Consider the following 23,936-nt stretch of genomic DNA (forward strand, 5'->3'; position numbering starts at 1 on the left):
ATATTCAGTTCGTTTAGTGTGCCAGAGGAAATAGTACATTTGAGCTTTAAAAACTGTTCAATATTTTTTTGCTTAATCAAAGAAAAGCTTATTTTTAAATTTTCAAATATGGCACAAGGCCAGGGCTAAATACCATTAATTTTGCTAAATTTTAAACGTTTTGTTAAGAAACAGCAAAGCTGTAAATGAAAAAGATAACCTTATTGTACAGTAAATACAGTTGCTTTTAAGGTACTCACCTAAATCATATTCAGGTTCGGAATTCTCTCTGAACCCAGAAAACCATTGGCTCATTCTTTTCTTAGCTCTGATTTTCCTCCACAAGGACAGCATCAGACCTCCTGGACCTTCTTCTGGGCCCTGGTGTTCTACAACAATGGCACTCACAGCTGTACACAAGTTGTGCATGGGGCGTACCACTGGCAGTGGAGAGTAGGAGCAGCACTGGCCACCCCACTGCTACTCAGGTTTGGTCCCGCCAGTCCTCCAGTGTGACAGGGGAGCTGTGGGGCCGAACCAGAGTAGTGTTGTGAGCCCTTCGTGCATGGAGGCCACAACACTGAGTTTTGGCCCCACGGCTCCTTTGTCACAACAGAGGAGCTACAGGGCCAAATCTGAGTGCGCACACTGGGCAGTGGAGCTGCCAACAGTGCTCCTCCTTACCACCAGCTCCTGCACCAGGGCTCCCTTTCAGTGGCCTGTCCAGACTTGCCCCACTTCCAGCAGCCCATGTCCCCTCTCAGAGATGGGAAGTGACACTACATTTGGGCAGGTCAAGCTGGAATGCAGGGGCTGAGCATTTGGTAGCAAGGTGCAGTTTCAGCACGGTTGGCTCCACAGGGATTGATGGTGTGTACAATGGGAAACATTTGTTTTGGAGCACTCCATTCTATGAATTCAAACTTTGTATGCTCTGGGATTTTGGTTTACCCTCCTCAGACTGGTGCCTACAAATGAAAGCACTGTGTACTCCGTAGAGCACAAACCAAAGCTCAGGAATCAGGCTGCCAAATTTGCCAGGTTCCTTCTAATGTTATAAAAAGTATGCTGGAGTTCTAACTCTTTCTTTCCTCCTCCCTCAGCCCCACCCACTACGATAAACCCATTTCCGCACTGATCCCATGCTAATTCTTCCTAGAAAACCCTCTAATCTTTCTTGTAATTGACAAATTCACTACAATGGATTTCAAATCTCCCTCACCTACCCCCAACCCAGCGACAATCATATCATTCTTTCACAGCTACGCAGTCTTCACAATAAAAAAAACAGGAATGGGATTATTAGAAACAATTTAGTTTTAGGAACGTTTAGTGTCTGAAGGATCCGGCCCTATGTTTGCTTATCATCCCATCCACGAGAGTCAATTTGTGACCTATAATATAAGTAATAATTTTAGCATAAACCTTTCTTAAGGGTCAAAGAAAGGAGTTTCAGGTGGGTACAGTTTAAACCAGCCTGTGCATCAGTAGATCAACTGAGAGATTAGCCTGGTATTTTGAACAAAGGCCTTTAAAAGAAATCCTTCTTTTAAAAGAAAAGACCTTCTAAAAATCTTTAAAAGACGCCATTTGTAACCCAAGCAAGAGTGCTAAATACAGTACATTCTGAAATGACCATTGTGCCACTGTCCAATCTTTTCACCAGAATCTAAATTACTGTGTCATAATCACCGCTTTCCAAACAAGGCAAAAGGATACAAAGAAAAAAGACCTGCGGATGTCATCCAGGTGGAGTTGCCGAAACTGAGTTATATCAGTAGTATAGGAGAAGTTGAGAACAGCAAGCTGTGAAGATAGCAAGAAGAAATCAATACATGATGTCAGGTGGTTCACTTTGATACTAAGAATATATTTTAGTTGATTCAATGAGAAATTAACTCACTTCCCCATAAACAGACAGATCCATTTGTGATGAAGCCTGTAAACTTTTCCTATAGTTTTCTTATACTTTAATGAGTCTGCCAGAAAGATATTGTATAAGTAGAATCATCATTGATCAGATGAACCCAGCAGAGCTTCTGATGCTGTCTTCGGTAAGAAACAGCTCCCCGACCTTTGGTTTACTATTTTGCTCCTTTTTCTTTTCCCTTGTCCTAAGCGTATGTTTGTTTTTAATAAATTTTCACTGCCCACAAAAACAAGTAGATAAAGATCTCCTACTATAAAAGCTGCAATTGTCCCCAAGGTGAGGTATGGTGTGAATGAGGATACTGAAAGATTCTTCAGCTTCTATACTCTGCTCTCGACATGACACCTCTTGACCTGGGGAGAAATTGTCTTCAGAGTTTAAGAGGGCAATGAACTTCTTTTCAATGGAAAAAGAAAATCCCATGTGATGGATCTGAAATTCAGGCCACATATTGCTTAAAAATAGTCTCACATCAGCAGAGACCTGACTGGATTCCTAAATGTAGGACTTTTTGGCAGACATTAAAGGTGGGGCTCTAGAGGTGTTGTATTGTACTGCTGTTGTTGTTTTTGTTTGTTTTAAGAAGACTAGTAAAATAAAGTGAAAGATTTCTTCTCACTGAAAGCAAGACAAAGGTCACAAAATGTAAAGGAAAAATGATAACGCTACCGAACCACTGTTTCAAGCTTACATATATTCTTTTCATTTATAGTCAATTCATATGGTCTCATAAGCAGAACTCAAACCATGCATCTTTCACACTGTGCTTGGATTTCTACTATTTAAGATTTAAGGAAACAGGCCCTTATATGTGATACATATAAGCCTCACCTTGTTAAGTTATGTAAACAAATGACAATATTCACCATTTGCATTTCTAATGCTCTGCCTTATATCAATAAATGTTATATCTGAAGTTTTAAAATTGCATCCCTGCAGGTAAAAAATACAGTAATTGCCAGATCAGTGCTTCTGAATGTTTCTGCCTCAATTTTACCCCCTGACTTTTCTCCCTAAGGCATTATTAATCTCTGAAATCTGCTATCCCAGTTTGTAGCTCAACATGGTATCAATATGCCACTGAGTTGACTCCATATAAACTACAAAAGCAGTGAAGGCTCAGAACTGTAGCTTCCCCTCTATATAACTCTGGCAAATTCCAAAGCATCCTTTCCATTGATTCTCTATAATGATCATCAATGACGACATATTTCTGGGAAATAGAGAGGGCATGGTATTATACCTCCTGCCCAGCTCAGAATGGCTGGAGATCTCTGTAATAGGCATTTTGGTTCTAACCAACTCAAGGGCACAACAGCAGCTTAGACAAAGAATGGAATTACGATGTGACCATAGGTCCAGAACATCACTGACATAATAAATCTCAAAGGCAAGGAAATTATATTGATACATAGTGTAAACCCCGTCTGAGGGCAAATCTAAGAATTTGCTAGCATAAATTCAGATAGCAGCACCCTATCTGCCTGATCAGAAATAAAAGACCACACTGATAAAGACAGGCAGGCAGAAATTAAATGACTCTACAAATATTTCCTTTGGGTAATTTCGGAAATCAAAAGACTATTTCTTCTCAGCCTCCATCACCAATACTCCTGTACTAGTCATTTTATTTATTTAGAATTTCACATCTGAAAAACAGACAGTGTCATTATACCTATCCTAGGAAGGACTTTCACTCCTTATTTTGAATTAGCATTAAACTCAACAGTCCCATCTCTAACCTACAGAATATACTGTTTCAGTCATATTGATTTCCTGTAGTCTTAGAAATAGCTCTAATATGGAATATATCAAATAAAATATTTTATAAATCTCTTTTATATTTCCTTATCTGACGGACACCTTATATAGGCTTTCCATACTTGAAGAATATGTATGTGAGCTTTGCTACAAACTGTTCAACAAAAACTGCTAAAGATATTTTAAAAGAACATAGTGTGCCTAGAAGTAAAACCATGATGAAACTGAACTAAAGCCATCATTGGGCAATCATTTCATACTTTTCTACTAGAGCAGTTTTTTGATGATGAATCAAGAATAACTGTCTTGAAATGCTACCTTTGGTTTAAGTGAATCGCCATAGTGCTGTAGTACTTCTTTTTCCATATATATCCACGAAAACATCAACCCAGACAATACCAGGGGAAAGAGAGCTTCATATCTGAATAAAATGATTAACATAATATTAAATATATACATATAATCATAATAAGCATAACCGATTCAATTATACAAATAATGCATGTACTTTGAGATTGACTCCCTGTTAATCTGAACTATATCATGTCAGAGATCTATAAAACACTAATTTTGTCTGAGGGGAATGAGCAGTGGGAATTTAAAGATGATGGAGTTAACTGGCTGGAGGTCAATTGACGTGCAGTAAGATGGGAGGAAGATGGGAGTTTGCTTTGGACAGTTTGTGTTTTGCAACTTCTATGTTGTTATGTTTTTAAGTGTATGTCAAGGGTATACATTTAAAGGAGAGCCCAGGGCTTTAGACGGGCACCTTTTGGTGTAAACTTTCTTTAGAAAGAAATTGAAATAACAAATAGAAAAATATCTCTCCTTTTTTTTTTTTTTTTTTTTTTTAAAGGTTTGGATGGTATTTTTGCTAGTTCACTAAGGCTCTAGAATGCTCAAACTGTCTTAAAAGCTACCTCCACTACCTAGTCATTCTGATCCTTTACGGGTGCAAGTGAGTTTTTGAGCACCCTGAATTGTTGAGATTCCATCTAGGGGTACATGAACTATTTCTAAGTTATACTTCATTCTAAATTTGCCAAAATTATTCCTAAGGGCTTGTCTAGACGTAAGCTGCTATAGTGAAATAACTCCCCATCTAATCACTTGTATTTCTGAATAACAGTGTCCACATGGCAATTGCAGCTCCAGTCAATTTCCCCAAGTAGACTCGACTAAAAGATTATGGTTTTTTTGCAAAGTGCAATCCATTCTCCATTAAATATGCCCTGAACACGATAGTGAGACAGAAAAAATGTGGGATCCTTATGACTGGCCAATACAAGGTCATCTTCATTCTGAGGTTCTGCAGAATCATCTTTTAGATATAATGCAGGCTACTTTCTTAATAGGGTCTATCAGTCCTTTGAAAAAATCTGACTTCACTGGAAACTCCCCCTTGGAAGAGATTTCCCCCACCTTCAAGATCATCTGTTCCCACCATGCTCCACTTAAGCCAGGGGTTTCAAACTCAAATGATCACGAGGGCCACTTGAGGGCTAGTGCATTGAACCGAGGGCCGCATCACTGACACCCTCCCTCGCTGCCTCTGGCCCCGCCCCCACTCCACACCTTCCATTAGGCTCCGTCCCTGCCCCACCTCTTCCCACTCCTCCCCGCCCCAATCCAACCCCTTCCCTGAAGTCCCCATCCCAATGCTGCCCGCAGGGGGTGCAGGTGGTGTGCAAGGTGCGGCAGGGGCTCAGGGCAGGGTGTTGGTGGGTGGGATGCAAGAGGGTAAGGGGTGTGACATGTGGTTCTCAAACAGAGAACCACATGTCAGTAACACAAGAATGTGGCATGTGGATCAGGGCAGGGAGTGCACGAGGGTACGGGATGCGGCAGGGGGCTCAGGGAAGGGGGTTGGAGTACAGAATGCGGCTGGGGGCTCAGGTAAGGGGGTTGGGGTGCAGGAGGGGTGTGTGATGTGGCAGGGGGCTCAGGGCAGGGAGTTGGGATGCAGGAGGGGTGTGGGATGTGGCAGGGGGCTCAGGGGAGGGAGCTGGGGTGCAGGATTCAGGCTCCAGCCCGGTGCCGCTTACCTAGGGCAACTCTGGGGTGGCAGCAGCACTCACCGGGGCCAGGGCAGGCTCCCTGCCTGCCTGCCCTGGCCCCCGGCCCCACACTGCTCTGTTCCAGGAAGCAGCTGGAACCGTGTCTTTGCAGCCCCTGGGGGGGGTTGGGGGGAGCGTTCAGGGTTCTTGTGCGTGTGCTGCTCTTGCCGCTCCTCTAGGTACTTCCCACAAAGCTCCCATTGGCCGCGGTTCCCTGTTCCTGGCCAATGGGAGCTGCGAGGGGCGGTGCCTGGAAGGAGGCAATGCAGGAGCCCTCTGCCGCCTTCCCTCCCCCAGCCCAAAGGGGCATGCTGCCAGCTGCTTCAGACAGTGGCGTGGGGCTCGCAATGTCACAGGGGGCAATCCCACGGGTAGGCAGAGGGGAAGGGGGGGCGCAGGGAGCTTGGCGGGCCACACACAAGAGACCCCGCAGGCCGCCGTGTGTTTGAGACCCCTGATTTAAGCCATGGCTACACATGAATGTCAAGCAACTCAGAGATGAAAATTCCTTTTTCTGCTTGAGGATGCACCAACTTTAGCCATGACAGAAAGACTGGATTCAGCACTTCTATAAACCTGGGTCTGAGATGACAAAGAGAAAGATATAGGAGGGACACTGACTGACATCATCTTGGCCCACTGAGGAAAAAACTAAGTCTGTGGAGCCCAGCAGGACATTTCAATCCAGAATTGTTTAGAGGATGTGCCACGACTTTCTTTACACAAGAGAAGGTTTAATCACCACTCTTTTATAAGGAAGTGTGACATTACACAAATGTTTTTTGCTCCTTTGTTTTGTAGTTGTAGGATTTAGGGCTGTCTACACACAAACTTGCACCAAAATAACAAAAGATGTAAATTAAAACCAATTTAGTTATTTCGGTCCAAGTTTGTACGTATACACATCCTATAACCCACTGCCTGAGGAGTGTTGGAGAAATAAAGTAAATGTAATTTAAGAGAATTATCAGCATTTTTTGTAGTTCATTTGAAAGGTAAACTGTGGATTTTACTAGGGAGCAAACTTTCCATCTTTATAAGAACATTCACAGATTTAGTAACTTTTTCACATTCAACACTTAAATGTTTTATTAGGACAATATGCACCAAGCTGTAATAAAAAAGGAAGTACCCTGTGCTGAGGAGCAGGTAGGGTGACATCAAAGAGAGAAGTATGCTAAGCAGTCTCTGGAAGAAAAATGTGGGACTCAGTAGTGGCACAAACAAGGATGAGGCTGTAACAAACAGAGAACCACATGTCAGTAACACAAGAATAAGAGATGTATTATCCTATTTACACTACAAAGACAAAATGCCACATTTTTGCAAATATTATGCATGGAGGTTCAAGCCAGATCATATTTGCCCTGGTCCATTTTCTGGAGTTACTTTTGCTAAATAATTTAAGTAATTTATCCCTAAAATTATTTAGTTTTCTTAACATTTACTAAAATAACTCTGTATGCTCTATCACATTAATTGTTGAAGAATATTGTCAATTGTCAATTTGTATGAAATAATATCAATTTATCAATTTTCAGTCTTGAATGAGCAAAAAAAGGAATATTTAAAGAAGCTACTGGTGGCACATGGGAAATTGTAATGAACAAGCCTCTCCCTTTTGGGACCTGGATTAATATAAAAATTATTTCACTAGTGTAACAAGTGACTTTCTTCAACCAAGTATCGAGTCCACTTTCAGCTTTGCATTGTAATTTGTGGGGTTCTATGCGTAAGGCAGGCTCTGAACAGGAAGGAAGAGCAGGGGCACTGCAGGTCAGGACTGGCAGTAAGCATGGCACCTGCCCTCATTTTACCCATCTCATGTGATTACTCCCATTTATGGTTTTACAAGGTTAGGAGAGATTCCTTTCCCTACCATGGATGGCACTGAATGACTGCTTGGCAAGCAATGGTTTTTATCACATCTCTGAAGCATCAAATCAAGTATTATCATTGATGGTGTGACAGTGAAAGTCCAGACACCCCAAAGGGCAGAACTCAAAAATTGAAACCCCAGAATAAGCAGTTACACCAGCTGACTGAATACTGTATTACTGTACTATAAAACTATACCAAGTAGGGTCTTTTATGAAAAGCTTTTAATGTGCTGAAGTTAACTGTCATTATGAGATCCGTATGCAGGTTATGGTTATGAATGTACGTGTATATACAGAAAATTATAATTGTGTTGCAACTTCTGCAACACATTGGCTGGAAAATTGCTAGGCGCTTGAATCCAGTCTCTTCTGGTTAGTGAGGTAGTCCTTCACTGCCTACCTCCCCAACCAGAAGTGACTGGATTCAAGCGCTCAGCCATTGTCCAGCCAAGGAAAAAACAAAACAAATAAGAACAGCTTGAATCTCAAGGCTTGTCTACACTATCTATGCTGACAGGAGGGCACCTCCCATTGGCAAACATTATACACCTCCCTGAGAGGTGGTAGCTAGGTCAACGAAAGAATTCTTCCGTCAACACAGTGTTGTTAACAGAGGGACTTAGATCTGTATAACTATGCTACTCAGGGATGTGGATTATTCACAATACTATGGTTCTGCTGAAATATTCAACACATCTGTAGTACAGGATATGGAAGAATTTTTGTACAATTAACTTTATTTTTGGCATATAGCCACCCACTCCACAAACATCGTCCTCTACACACATGAGCAGAGGCAATTTCTAGCATGTCTTTCCTTGTAATTCTAATCATCTACCCTCCTCTACCCAACTGGCTTCCAACTTAAAAATATTGTTCTCTCACTTGCTGCTGTGAACAAAAATCACACAGAAAACTAGCTAAGACTGCAGTCCTGCACTAAGATCCCTGCATGTGGACCCCAATGACTTCAATGGTTTTCTTCACTGCTAGTGATTTGCCCACACAAAACTCACCACAGAACTGAGGTCTAATTTACAATACAAGATAAACAGGAGAAAGGATGATAGTACTGTAAAATGCTCAAAAGAAAACTGAAAAGAATGAGAAAAGCATGTTTTCCCTAATAATGTTCAGTTGTACTAATCTTAGGTATTACTGTAGACTATGGGGTACATAATGCTCAGACAGACGCATGATCGTTAAAATTGAAAGTGTCTCTTTAAGATATAGCAATTCCAGTAATATAAAAATGCATACAGCATATAAAACATCAAGTAACCAGATAACAAAGGTCAACATTCTAGTAATAAACAAAGGTTACATTTTTGTTTTTGAGTTTTATCAGAAAATTGCTATCAAGCCTTAAATAGGATTATTTACTTCTGAAACAAATCCCTACATTCCTAAATTACTATAGTCATGGATAAAGATAATTTTGGAGTCTGCCTCTACCAGAAGTTTACAAATGCCTAAAATCCATTGGGAGATTATTACGGAGATTACTTTTATAACAAATAGACTGATGGTTTCATGTTCCTATATTTCACAGCATCAATAAGTACAACTGCTTATGGTAATCATAAATTCTTAATGTTAGGATCACATCAAAATCCACAGAGTTCTATGTTGTTTGCTCCTTTAATAATGATATTAAGCTTTTCACAGATGTTTAACATATACTACTACCTGACCACAAATATTTTCTGAGGCACTTTTGAACAGTTCTACCACATGCTCATGGACAGGGCTGGCTCCAGGGGTTTTGATGCCCCAAGCAACCCGTCCCCCCCGCAAAAAAAACAAAAAAAGCCACAATCGCGATCTGCAGCAATTCACGGGGAGGTCCTTCGCTCCGAGCACGAGTGAGGGGCCCTCCGCTGAATTGCTGCCGAATACCTGAAAGTGCCGCCCTGCTCTGGAGTTGCCGCCCCAAGCATCTGCTTGATAAGCTGGTGCCTGGAGCCGGCCCTGCTCACGGATGCACCTAGTTTTCTTTGCTGTTATGTTTCAGTAAAAATTGGAACCACAGCTGATGTAAATAATTTTCCTGAAACAACATTGTATCACTTTGCTTTGTTAACTGTTTTGCATGTAGACTGTCTTAGATTGCTTTTTCCTGGCTACAAGTTAAAAAAAAAAAACTTTGTAATTAATTTGTTTTAAAAAGGCATACTAGAGCTGTGCAAAACTTTCATAAAATAAAAATTACTTATAGCTCGAGGCTTTCACATTTCATTATGAACTTAAAACTTGAGCCATTTTTGTAGAACATTTTATTGTTTCATATTTCCTAGGGAAAATTGACCAATTTTAAAAATATAAACAGGCCTAGATTTTGAGCAAGGATTACTTTTGCAGGATGAACAGAGCTACATAAATTTCAAGTACGGTGTGGTCAAAATTAGTTTTAAAAACAAAATTTAGAAAATTAAATGAAAAAAGAAAGTGTTAGTACAAAGATCAGGGGGGGAAAAATCTCTTCTCCTTTTCCTGAAAATTATCTATAAACTGGATCTGGATAGAAGGTCTTCTTACCTAGTGTTGTCCAACTAATGATTTGATTAATTACAGGCAGTCCCTGCTTATGATGAAGACTGCTGTGGGTACTGTTCACAACATATGTTGAAAGTGCTATGCTCAGCATCTAAAAGGAAAAAAAAAAATCAGACTAATAAAAACAGACAGTTAATCCGGTGGGTTCTCCTAAACTAAAGAAAGAATATGTAAACTGTTGTTTCCTGCTTGCATAACTGCCTCGCCCAGATCAAACCGAATCATTATAAGAGAAGGGAGGAGGGAATGTATGAGAGCAAGACAGATTTAAATATCAAATATTAAAATAAAGATTTATAACAATATAAGCACCTTGTGTGTTCTTATCTTTATAGATCAGAGAAGTCTTACAGTGGATCATTAAGCAAGAGTATTTAACACATTGTTTTATACTCAGTTCTAATGAGTCCCTAATGTTTGTCCTTACCTCTGCCCTATAAATCTTGGACTTTCATTCTAATTACAAGAAAAATGGCTCTACTTATCTCTTGCATTCAAAGTCTACCTAGGCAGCATTGTTCCCTGTTGACATTTAGTTGTACTTGGGTTTATATAAAAAAATATAAAAGTGGGTGGAGGAGTCCTGCAGTGCTTAAGGTAGGATTCATTTTTAAATCTACTCTCCCCCAGCACCACCAGCAAAAATCAGAGTGGGAAATGCAAAAGGAGAAGGAACTACTAAGTTACAAGAGGCAAATTTCTTGAACTGGCTATTCTTTAAACATTAGTGTCCTTTGATTTGCTGTCAGATAGCTATAAAATAACACAAGAAAACTCCTCGATGACCTCACTAAAGATGGCTGTGTTACTTTGGAGCGAGACAACAACGAATCAAAGAAATCATTCCAATTTGAATTTCAATTATTATTATATAGTAGCAATATTGTGGTAGTGCTAAAAAGCAAAACCAGGTTTAGCAACACAGTGCTAAGCATTTTACAAGCAACATGAGATTTAAATGATATTAAGCCAAATGAAAGAGAGATGCTAATTATTACGCCATAGTATTGCTTATTGTTCGCTGTTGTATGTATTCTTTGAATATCTGCCATTCACATGCCATACACAGTGACATCTAGTGGTAATTACAGAAATTACATGCTTCATAATAGGGAACTTCTATGGACTGATTTTCACAAATGCAGAACATCTGAAGGACCTATTTACTTTCATCGTTTTTAAAAATCAGGCCATAAGCATACACAAGAGATAAAAAATTATATATATTTCTGCATACATCTATACTGGCTAGTAATAAGTGGTAGACCTCAAAAAGGCCAGAGGATAAGCTTAGTCAAGCATCCATACATTGGAACACATTTGCAGGATTTAGAGCAGCTTGATAACCCCTCTTCCCATTAATAGTCTTCTTCTTCAGCTTGGAAAATAATTTGGTGCCCTAGGGATCTGGCTGCCTTTCAGCTATGCCCTACTCACTGGTGAAATCAAATCACACCCACTAAGGGATATTCCCCATAGAGTACACTTCACACCTCTGTGGTGATCGGGGCAAGTGAGTAAACCTACCAAAATGGCATCAAAGTGGCATCAAAACTTATGGGAATACCTTATTCTGGAGACATAAAAATGTTCAGGCCCATTGCAGCTTTTGTTAAAGAAATGTTTCTAGTGCTTATGAAAACAACCTTGAAAATGTAAATCCAGAGCCAGAGTTGAAAAGCTTGTCCTTGATTTTTCCTAAAGCTCACAGGTTATTCATGATCCCAGCCCTACAGCTGCTCAGAGCTGGCCTCTGGGGTCTGTAAAAAACACAGCCATAGGTCTTAGCTTCTGAGAGGACACCAGACCAATTCAGGGGTAAAGAAGGTGGTACCTGAGCTACTACTATTGATGCCCCCTCCCAGTCAGCAACTGAGACGGTTCGTCTGCTAAGCAACCAACATGATCTACAGACGCAAGGAAAGAGAATGGTGCAAAAGAGAGCTTGGAGTAAGCCTAAGACTGGTAGCCAAGAACTCCTGTGTTCTAATGCCAGCACTGACAATGACTTCTATTGTGGCCTTAATCAAGTCACAGTCTTCATTAATTTCCCCATCTGTAAAATGAGATTAATAATTTATCCGTTTCACAGGTACCTTCATATCCATATGAAACTCAGGTCTCTTAGGAGCCATAACTGAGCCCTATGCTAGTAACAAATGGACAAAACAGCTTCCTGTACAACACTGGCTTCTGTACACAAATTTGCTGTGACACCTCTGTTATTAATTTAAACTAATGCGAACTCCGGTGAGAGAATTTTAAGAGATTCAATAAACACTGTATAGTTGGCAAATGATAAGTATCCCACATTTTTCCCCATTCCTGAAGTCTTATGATTATTGATTTTTTAACACAAAACTGTATTTAAAAAAAACACACAATACCCTACTCTCTATATTGAACAAAGTGCAACTAAAAATGCAATTTCTGGTTTAACACCATCCACAGCAAACCTTTGTTTGCAATTTTTATCTTTATAGACTACAGGGGAGTAATTAGTACTTTATAGCTCAAATAAACAGTGAATCGTGTCAAGCCGGAGAATTAGGTCTAAAACAAGTCAATACGAGAATAGGGCTCAGGAGAGGAACAAAGGGTCTATCTTTGAGAATTATCCTGCTGCCAGACAGGAAGGAGTGGGTTGACAGTAAAGATGCTGCTGGACATAAAATACATGTTGTCACTGTTTTTACCTACCCTAAGACTCCTACTGCCAGATTGCAGAAAACGCTGATAGTAGCTTCCTCCAGTGACCTATTGACATAGGTGGCACCAAGTCTCCACATGGATCTTTCCTGCTGAAGCAGAGAAATGGGCCACCAAGGCCTGTCTGCCACCCCACCACTTCAAAGATCCTAGCTGACAAAAAGTCCAGCAGTTCACCAGTGGATTCCTTATCCCTCAAAAATCCATGCTGTTTGCAGGCATGGAAGGCTATGAGTGCCTAGGCTCACAGCACCTCAAAATGCTAAATCGTAAGGAAAGAAATGTGCCACAAGACAAAGCCAGACTGAAGGGTCCTATATCAAAGTGCCAACCTAAATAGAGGAAGGAAGTGGTCACAGTGGCAGCATCTGCGGTAAACAGTGGACTGAGAATATGAGATGTACTGGAATTGGAAAAGAGCAGGAAGATATTTGATTCTCCTGTCCCCTTCCTTAATAAAGAAGGTTGATGATCTCCTATTATTTCTTCAGTCTGGGCACTCTCTATCCAAATGCCACCAGAACATCCAAACAGTAACGATTCATGAAAGTATACAAGAATCATGAAGTTCCCAAACTCATCCACTAAGGCTAGGTCTTCTTCAGAGAAAGAAAGGGAAGCAAACCAGATGTAATAAGCCTTGATCCTCTCCAGAGATGTTACCTTAACTTTCTAGAGGCTAGTCCTGAGCCATTTGTGCAAATTAGTTCTATGACGTACTCTAATGATTGGTTCCTATGTAGGAAAGCTTTAAAGGTCCTACAGAAGTATAAATTATGCCCAATATTTCATTTCTGACTTTTGGGTTATGACACACTGAGAGGGAAGACACCTTAATTCAGATGAAATTCCAAAACAACCTGCACCAGTAAGCTCAAGCAAATAAAAATATCTGCCATGTCCTTGTGGAGAGCATTATAGAGTTCCTGTATGAAAGCAGCCCTCTTAACCAAACAACAGGCAGAAGTAATCACCACAAGAAACTTTATGTCAGCTGAAGTCAAAAGACTCAAAAGGGGGTGTACATAGCCTCTAGCAAAACTGCTAATTAAGAGGAAGAGGGAAAGGATGAATGACAGGATTTAGGGCACCCAGACTAAGAAAACAGGATCAGGAGAGGAGAAGCTGTCGTCTCTGACAGATCCATCTGAAGAGAGCAGGAACATGTTCCAAAAAGCAAGAGGCCTGAAGAGGGAGAAAAAATGGTTACCCACCTTTTAGTAACTGTTGTTCTTCGAGATGTGTTGTTCATGTCCATTCAAAAGTAGGTGTGCGCGCGCCGCGTGCACGCCAGCCGGAAGATTTTCCCCTAGCAGCGTCCATATGGTCAGCCCTGGCGCCCCCTAGAGTGGCGCCACTACGGCGCCCTATAAAGGGGCCTGCCGAGCCTCCACCCCCTCAGTTCCTTCTTGCCGGCACTCCGACAGAGGGGCAGGAGGGTGGGTATTGGAATGGACATGAACAACACATCTCGAAGAACAACAGTTACTAAAAGGTGGGTAACCGTTTTTTCTTCTTTGAGTGGTTGTTCATGTCCATTTAAAGTAGGTAACTCACAAGCCTAACCTTAGGTGACGGGGTCAGAAATCACTGCTGGCTGGAGCACTGCACAACCGAAGGCTGCATCATCCCTAGCCTAGTGCGTGATGGCGTTGTGTGACGAGAACGTGTGGATGGAGGACCACATGACCGCTCTACAAATCTCCTGAGTCGGGATCTGAGCCAGGAACACCGCAGAGGAGGCCTGCGCCCTAGTGGAGTGGGCCGTGACCAGAGGGACAGGGGTCTTAGCTATGCGGTAGCGTTCCTGGATGCAGGTCGCGATCCACAAAGAGATTCGCTGAGAGGAGACTGGGAGCCTCTTCATCCTATCCGCCACTGCGATGAAGAGCTGAGTTGAGCGTCTGAACGGCTTGGTACACTAGATGTAAAAAGCCAAGGCCCTGCGGACATCCAGGGAATGTAACCTTCACTCCTCATTGGAAGAGTGTGGTTTCAGATAAAACAGTGGGAGAAAAATATCTTGACCCATGTGGACCTGTGAGAGGACCTGGGGTAGGAAAACCAGGTGAAGTCTAAGTTGGACCTTGTCCTTATAGAAGATAGTGTATGGGGGCTTGGATGTTAATGTTCTGAGCTCCGACACCCTCGTGGCTGTGGTGATCGCCACCAGGAAGGTGGTCTTATACGACAAGTACAACAGGGAGCACAAAGCCAGAGGCTCAAAGGGAGGCCTCGAGAAGGTGGAGAGGACCAGATTCAGGTCCCAAGCAGGGGCCGGTTGACGAATATGCGGAAATAGCCTGTCCATACCTTTAAGGAAACATCCGACCAGCGGGTTCGCAAACACCAAGGTACCCCCCTCTCCCGGATGGAAAGTCGAAATGGCCGCCAAGTGAACACGAATCGAGGAGAGGGAGAGGCTCAGTTGTCTGAGGTGGAGCAAATAGTCTAAGACAATGGGGATTGGGACCCTCAGAGGATTGTGACCTCGCTGACCCGATCATATGGAGAAGCACTTCCATTTGGCCAGGTAGGTGGCCCTAGCTGACGGTTTCCTACTACCGAGCAGCACTTGTCTGACCTGCTGGGAGCACTGCATCTCCACCAGGTTCAGCCATGGAGCATCCATGCTGTGAGTTGAAGGGACTTCAGGTTCGGGTGGCGGAGGGAGCCCCGGTCCTGCGTGATCAGGTCCAAGAGCAGGGGCAGCATCAGGGGTGCCTGAATGGACACGTGCAGGAGTGACATGTACCAATGTTGGAGTGGCCACACCAGAGCTATCAGGATTACCCGTGTGTGGTCCCTGCGAATCTTCAAAATCACCCTGTGTATCAGGGGGATTGCAGGAAAGGTGTAGAGCAGATCGACCCCACAAGACTGTAGGAAGGCATCCAACAGAGACCCCTGACTGCAGCCCAGGAGAGAGCAGAACCGTCAGCACTTTCTGTTTTCCCTCGAGGTGAACAGGTCTAACCGAGTAAAACCCCAGAGCTGGAAAATTGAGCATACCACGTCCCATCGGAGGGACCACTCGTGACCCCGAAAGAGTGGCTGAGGGTTTCCGCCAAATCGTTCTGCTCCCCCGGAAGGTAGAACGCCATCAGGTGGGTAGCAGGAAACCCACAGCGCGAGGGCTTCCCTGCATAGGGGAGAGGGGCGTGCACCCCCGTTTGATATAATAGATATAAAAGACTGCCGACGTTGATATAAGACTGCCGACGTGTTGTCGAAGAGGACTGAAACACATCTGCAGGCCAGGTGGGACCGGAAGGTCAAACAAGCCAGGCAAACCACTCTCAGCTCCCTGACGTTGATATGCAACTCAAGGTCCTCCGGCGACTACAAGCCCTGCGTCCTGAGGTGTCCCAGGTGCGCTCCTCAACCCCAATCCAAGGCATCCGCTAACAGGGAGAGGGAGGGTTGAGGGGCAGCGAAGGGGACACCCATGCACACATTCTGCTGGTCAAGCCACCACCGCGAGCTTAGCACCAAGTGGGGAATGGACACCACTGAGTCCAAGGGGTCCCTGGCCGGGAGATATACTGTCGCTAACCAGGACTGTAGCGGGCGAAGCCAGAGTCTGGCATGGTTTACCACATAGGTGCACTCCGCCATATGACATGACAGCCGGAGGCCGACTCGCGCCGTGGTAATCGGGGTGTGGTGCAGTTCGAGGATGAGCTCGGAAATCGCATGGAACCTGGATTCCGGCAGGTACGCTCTGGCGTGGGTGGAGTCCAGAACTGCTCCTATGAACTCTATTCATTGCGTCGGAGACAGGGTGGACTTGGCTTCGTTCAAGAGGAGGCCGAGATTGAGAAAGGTCCGCCTGATGAACGTCACCTAGGTCTCAACCTGCTCCTTGGAGCGGCCCTTTATGAGCCAGTCGTCCAGGTAGGGGAATTCCTGGATGCCCCACCTGCGCAGGAAGGCCGCCATGACTGCCCTGCACTTTGTGAAGACCCTTGGGGCAGCTGACAGGCCGAACGGGAGCACTGTGAACTGCAGATGGGCGTCGGCCACGACAAACCTGAGGTACCAATGGTGTCGGGGAATTATGGCAATGTGGAAATAAGTGCCCTTTAAGTTGAGGGCAGCAGACCAATCTCCTGGATCCAGGGAAGGGATGATCGAGGACAGGGAGACCATGCGGAACTTGAGCTTTTGTATAAACTTGTTCAGCCGCCGCAAGTCTAGGATGGATCTCAGGCCCCCTTTCGCCTTCGGTATTAGAACATACCGGGAGTAGAAGCCTTTGCCCCTGAGCTCCCGAGGGACTTCCTCCACCGCCCCTGCCTCCACGGGGGACTTCATTTCTTGACTAGAAGTTGCTCGTGAGATGGGTCCCTGAAGAGGGACGGGAAGGGAGGCTGGTGGGACAGGAGGGAGGGAGGGAGGGAGAACTGGATAGAATATCCCCTCTCTACCATGCGGAGCACCCAGCTGTCCGACATGATTCGAGACCAGGCACGGTAGAAGGGGGGACAGACGTGACCCAAAGGTAGGGGTAGAAAGATCCAAAGTCTCAATAGGTAGGTTGCCCTCGACCATACCATCAAATGGGGGTCTAAGCCCCGATGGTGGTCTCGATTGACCGGACGCCTGGCTGGAGGGGTGGCATTGGTGATGCCTCCTGCCATTTCTGCCCCACCTGCGCCTCAGGTCCTGGCGAGTCTGAGGCTGGTAGGGGTGTGGGGCCGTCTGCGGCCTAAACTGCCTGCGCTGGGTCGCAGGGGTATGCAAGCCCAGCGAGCAAAGCGTGGCCCACGAGTCATTTAGGCTATGCAGACGCTTGTCCGTCTTTTCTGAAAACAACATCTGCCCCTCGAAGGGGAGGTCTTGAATGGTCTGCTGGACCTCACAGAGCAGGCCTGAGACCTGGAGCCAGGCTCCCCACCGCATGACCAGGCCCGTGGCCAGGGTGCGCGAGGCTGAGTCTGCCGCATCTATGGCAGCCTGGAGAGAGGGTCGAGAGATCAGCTTCCCCTCCTCCACCAGGGCCGAAAACTCTGACCTCGAGTCCTGGGGAAGGAGCTCCGTAAACTTCGACATGGCTGAACATGTGTTGTGACCATATTGGCTTACAATTGCCTGTTGATTGGCAATGCGGAGTTGTAGGCCTTCCGTGGAGTACACTTTTTTGCCAAAGAGGTCAAGTCTTTTAGCATCCCTGCTCTTTGGTGTTGACCCCTGAAACCCTTGATGCTCCCATTGGTTGGCCGCATCCACCACCAGGGAGTCCGGGGGGGTGGGGTGGGTGTACAAGTGTTCGTGCCCTTTAGAGGGGACGAAATAGCGTTGCTCCGTTCTCTTGGCATTGAGCCAAAGAGGCAAAAAATGTTATCTTTGTGCACATATGCACACATATTTTAAAGAGTGACAATGAGTCTTGTGGCACCTTGTAGACTAATAGACGTATTGGAGCATAAGCTTTCGTGGGTGAATACCCATTTCGTCAGATGAACATTTGATGAAGTGGATATTCACCCACGAAAACTTATGCTTCAATACGTCTGTTAGTCTATAAGGTGCCACAGGACTCTTTGCTGCTTTTACATATCTAGACTAACATGGATACCCCTCTGATATTTTAAAGAGGCATTTTAGGCACCTGATTTTTTAGTTTTTTAATCTGTACTTTTTAATCTTCAAGCTTAACTCCATGATATACTGAATGCATTGTTTAGGTCAGTAAGAAATTTCAACAATGTAAAATCATTCATAAGGCTTAAAAAAATTATTAGAACTTAAGTCAGGGCTAGGATGGGGGACAAATGCTGTAATAGATTTAAAAATGAAGACAACAGATGTGAAAACTTTCAAAATCCTCCCTGTAATTTATAATTAACATATATTGTGAAAGAAATACCCACCAATTTCAGAAAGCAATAGGTAATTCTCAACTTTGCCATGATAAAAGAAATGGATTTAACAAGCAGAAAAGAACTAGATTACAGATTCATGTTCTTCTTCAAATTCAAGCCAGAAATAAAAAAGACAAACCCTTATGACCATACTGTGTCTTTGAATCAGCAAATGCAGTTTACACAAAGGTCACTGGAAGTTACATATGTGGATTGAAGGTAAGATATTGACATGGAAGGGGAAGGCATATAAACATATGTAAATGTGTGTGCGTGTGCATGCATCAATACACACACACACAGAATGAATATCTGATACCGCAAATATTACCACATTTAAAAGTGCTTACTACTATGAGTATAGTTTAATTAAAAAAGCAGTCAATTGGATAACTCCTGATAATAAACAGAACTTCCTGATAGAGTTTGCAGGACTGGGTCCTTAGACAGTACATACAAATATACACATAGAAATTATTTCAAATTTATTGAAAATTAGCAACTGACCTGAAAAAGGAGTATTGTCAGATCTTTCTTAGGCACATATTTATTTTTGCTTTTACAAAGACATGCCAGGGAGAAGGAAGAGATCAGGAGAATCACCAAACCTGCTACTGTTCTGTTAAACAAACAAACAATTATTAAAATGTCCCTCTTTATAAAATTCTCATAAGAATGATTTTCCCATAGGATTTTTCTCACAGGAATGAAACCAGACATCTTACAAAATTACAGCTAGAAACATTCAGAAAGCATCTAAAACCCATCTTTGGGACCCAGAGCCAAGGGGTTAAAATTAATGATGTGACAGATGTTTTTTGAAGGCTTGTCATCCATAAACATTCCCTGTGGCCTTCTTTTTTCTCTATCCTAGGTCTTTGTTTTGTTTATGTGTTTTGTTCATCATGTTAACATAACACCCACCATTCTTCGCTTTCTTTGAATTACTTTCTTTGCAAGTCTATGAGTTGAATTACAAAGATCTGTGATTTAAAATAATTTGCTTCAAGGTTTTTTGGGTCACATTAAAAAATTGCATTTAAATGATAATATATATTAGTGGTAGTACAACAGTCTGATTCTGATAGAAAGAATGTCACTATTCATCATATGATAATTTCTTTTTTCTTAAAAGACCATTTCAACTCACTTGAATAGAATAATCTAAGTTTTGTTTTATTTTACAGTAACTTCCCACTTAACGTCCTCTCACTTAACATTGTTTCAGTCTTAAGTCCCTGCTCAATTACAGAACATAATCTATTTAAAGTTGTGCAATGCTTTGCTATAACGTTGTTTGGCTGCCTGCTTTATCCACAGCAGGCAGGTCCCCATCAGCTCCCCTACGCCCCCCTTCCCCAGCGCCTCCCATCAGCCGGTAGATGCTGTGGATCAGCGCCTTCCCTCTCCTCCCTCCACCATGGGGCCACTGGATGATCAAGGTGCTACAGGAGTACTCAATGAAGACAAGGTCATTGTGGAGAAGCTAAATGAAGTCTTTGCATTGGTGTTCACAGCAGAAGAAATGAGGAAGTTCCCCACACCTGAGCCATTCTTTTTAGGTGGCAAATCTGAGGAACTGTCCCAGATTGAGGTGTCAATAGAGGAGGTTTTGGAACATAGTGAAAAATTAAACAGTAGTAAATCACCAGGAAATACCCATGAGTTCTGAAGGAATCAGTTAGGAAACAGCAGAATTTACAACTGTGGTATATAACCTATTGCTTCAATCAGCTTAAGTCAGATTGGTGGATAGCTAATGTGACACCAATATTTAAAAAAGGCTCCAGAGATGATCCTGGAAATTACAGGCCAGTAAGACTAACTTCAATACCGGGCAAACTGGTTGAAATGACAGTAAAGAACAGAATTATCAGACACATAGATGAAAGAGATACGAAAGAGACAACACAGTTTTTGTAAGTAGAAATGATGCCTCACTAATCTACTAGAATTCTTTGAAGGAGGGGGTCAACAAACGTGTCCAAGGGGATCCAGTAGATACAGTGTACTTGGACTTTCAGAAAGCCTTTGACAAGGTGCCTCACCAAAGGCTCTTAAGCAAAGTAAGCAATCATGGGATAAGAAGGAAGGGTCCTCTCATGGATCAGTAACCAGTTAAAAGATAGGAAACAGGACAGAAATAAACAGTCAGTTTTCACAGTGGAGAGAGGTAAGTAGCAGAGTCCCCAAAGGGTCTGTACTGAAACCAGTTCTGTTCAACATATTCATAAATGAGCTGGGAAAAAGGGGTCCACAGTAAGGTAGGAAAGTTTGCAGATGATACAAAATTACTCAGGATAGCTAAGTCCAAAGCTGACTGTGCAGAGTTACAAAGGGATCTCACAAAAGTGGGTAAATGGGCAACAAAATGGCAAATGAAATTCAGTGTTGAGAAATGCAAAGTAATGCACATTGGAAGACATAATCCCAACTATACACAAAAAATGATGGGGTCTAAATGAGCTGTTACCACTCAAGAAAGATCTTGGAGTCATTTTGGATAGTTCTCTGAAAACATCTGCTTAATGTGTAGTGGCAGTCAAAAAAGCTAACAAAACATTAGAGACCATTAGGAAAGAAATAGATAATAAAATAGAAAATATTATAATGCCACTATATAAATCCATGGTACACCCACAGCTTGAATACTGCATGCAGTTCTGGACACCTCATCTCAAAAAAGATATATTAGAATCTGAAAAAGTACAATAGAAGGAAGACAAAAATGATTACGGGTATGGAACAGCTTCCATATGAGAGATTAAAAAGACTGCTACTGTTCATCTTGGAAGAGAGACGACCAAGGGGCAATATTATAAAGGTCTATAAAACCATGAATACTGTGAAGAAAGTGAATAAGGAAGTGTTATATCCTTTCACAACACACAAACCAGGGATCACCCAATTAAATTAATAGGCACAAGTTTAAAACAAACAAAAGGCAAGTATTTCTTACACCACACAATCAACCTGTGGAGCTCATTGTCAGGGATGTTGTGAAGGTCAAAAGTATAACTGGATTAAAAAAATTAGATAAGTTCATGTAAAATAAGTCGACCAATGGCTATTAGCCAAAATAGTCAGGGATGCAACTCTATGCATCTGTGTGCTCCATTCTATGCATCCGAAGAAGTGAGCTGTAGCTCACGAAAGCTCATGCTGAAATAAATTTGTTAGTCTCTAAGGTGCCACAAGTACTCCTGTTCTTTTTGCGGATACAGACTAACACGGCTACTACTCTGAAACCTGTCTCTATGCATTGGGTGTCTCTAAACCTCTGACTGCTAGAAGCTGGGACTGGATAACAGAGAATGGATCACTTGAAAAATTGCTCTGTACTGCTCACTCCCCCTGAAGCATCTGGAATTGGCCACTATTGGAAGATAGGATAGTGAACTAGACCGACCATTGGTTATGTTTATCTTTACATTCTTTTTCCTGTAGCAAAAGCTCAGTAAGGGTAGAAAGATTGCAGTTGTCCCTGGACTATTTCTACAACATGCTTCAGCCTTGATGTAAAGGATCAGCCATAAGTAGTAATAAAGTTGTACAGTTCTAATACCCACTCATTCCCTGAACTCTCTGCAGAGACTACCAACAAAGAAACCTGTCAGACTGGTTTTTGTGATGTGGACGAATGCACAACAAGAAATGAACAAACAACAAAAAATTAACTCAGGCCACTGAACTGCCATCATGTAATGACTTTCAGGTACCGATAATAACCAATATTAAAATTACATGAGGGCTACCTAGTGTGAGTTTTCAAATTACTGAAGGAAACTTGATCTTGGATTTGGGGCTGCTGGGGTCATAGCCTTGGAACGTGTGCATTTTGCTCACACAGGTGTAATAAATGTACCTGGATCTCAATGAAGCTCTGGTTTATTTATCTTTGTAGTTTCTCTTCCATCCCTTCCCTTAGTTTCATGTGTTCCAGGAAACCATGTACATTTTCAAAATCCCCAAAACCCAAGACAACAGTTAAACAAGCACAAAACATTTCAGAGCTCTAAAGACGAACTGGATGAGGGGGACCAAATGGATACCCAGCAAGTGCCAGTTGCATTAGGGATCACTTGCAATGAAAAAGCAGGGAGAGAAGAAAACTGGAGTGACTGGAGAAGCAGAGTAACAGATAGAATCTAATGTGCATAAAAAAAAAATAAACAAACTAGACTGGACTGGGGGAAATGTATGCATACATATGCAGCCAAAAGATGCTAATAAGGTGTTAAAAATGCTCTTAGATATTCCTAAAATGCCTACCACAATGCAAAAGATGAGTGGGTAGGCAGTAGATGGGGAAGGGTTGGATCGAATATCTGTCAGGATGGACTAAAACTCAATGAGCAGTGCTGGAATTACATTTGGGAAAAGCATCAATAGCTCTGAAAATATTTAGGATCATAGCTCTTCCCCCACCTTCCAAACATCATGCTACATATCCAGGTATCAGAGCTCTGGCATCTCTTACTCAAGCACAGTGACAGCATGCTAAAATGACTCCATTAGGCACAATGTGTTGAGCAGGGAAATAAGTGTTGTGTGAAGTTCAAATCAAGCATTTTATTTCTCTGTATTAAGTTCTATACTACATCTAAACAAACCATGCTGGGCCAATCAGTGGAATTGGCAAGTAGACTGGTCAGAGGTGATGCCTGCAAAATGAAGTGGTAGTTCGCAGTGAGAATGGAGTGGATGATGGAGATAATAGAAGTGCACAAGAAAAAACTGACAATAGCTCAGTGGGGGAAGAGACAAAGGAAAGAAGAGGAGGAAAAGCACAATATGGGAAGGAGATGCCAAAAAGAAAATCAAGGAGGAAAGGATACAGGAAACAGGAAAACAACAAAGAAAATCTACATAATATTTACATAATAAAAGAGAAAAAAATCATCCCATTAATGTGAGTACTTCATTAGCTACAGACTTTTATTCAGTGACAACCTACTTAAAATTAGATATGGGAATTTAAATTTGTGAATATTAAATGGAAAAATAAAGAGTTTTAATCAACAAAATATACTTACACCAGAGAAATATTAGGCTCTCTTCCTACAACAGGCATCAAGGGAAACATTGCCAAGAGTAAACATAATAGCGTCCAGTTCAATGTTGTTACCTAGAACAAAGAAACAAAGAAAAGCATCTTTGGAAATCATGCCTGAAGACAAAACTGACTGCACAGAGA

The 23,936-nt window shown here is 42.5% G+C and overlaps 1 protein-coding gene across 8 annotated transcripts in view; it reads right to left on the minus strand.

The window, feature by feature from the left end:
* The window catches only part of PIGN (phosphatidylinositol glycan anchor biosynthesis class N), a 167,608-nt gene that overhangs the window by 36,543 nt on the left and 107,129 nt on the right, over positions 1-23,936 (minus strand). For all 8 annotated transcript variants that reach the window (XM_030552252.1, XM_030552249.1, XM_030552250.1 and 5 more), the window contains 6 exons: positions 23,776-23,867; positions 19,247-19,358; positions 10,146-10,254; positions 6,860-6,962; positions 3,989-4,091; positions 1,699-1,785 (listed from right to left, as the gene is read on the minus strand). In XM_030552252.1, the coding sequence (XP_030408112.1) occupies positions 1,699-1,785; positions 3,989-4,091; positions 6,860-6,962; positions 10,146-10,254; positions 19,247-19,358; positions 23,776-23,867 (606 nt within the window). The remainder of the gene's footprint in view (positions 1-1,698; positions 1,786-3,988; positions 4,092-6,859; positions 6,963-10,145; positions 10,255-19,246; positions 19,359-23,775; positions 23,868-23,936) is intronic.

Source organism: Gopherus evgoodei, chromosome 2, assembly GCF_007399415.2.
Source record: "Gopherus evgoodei ecotype Sinaloan lineage chromosome 2, rGopEvg1_v1.p, whole genome shotgun sequence".
NCBI classification, from domain to species: domain Eukaryota; kingdom Metazoa; phylum Chordata; order Testudines; family Testudinidae; genus Gopherus; species Gopherus evgoodei.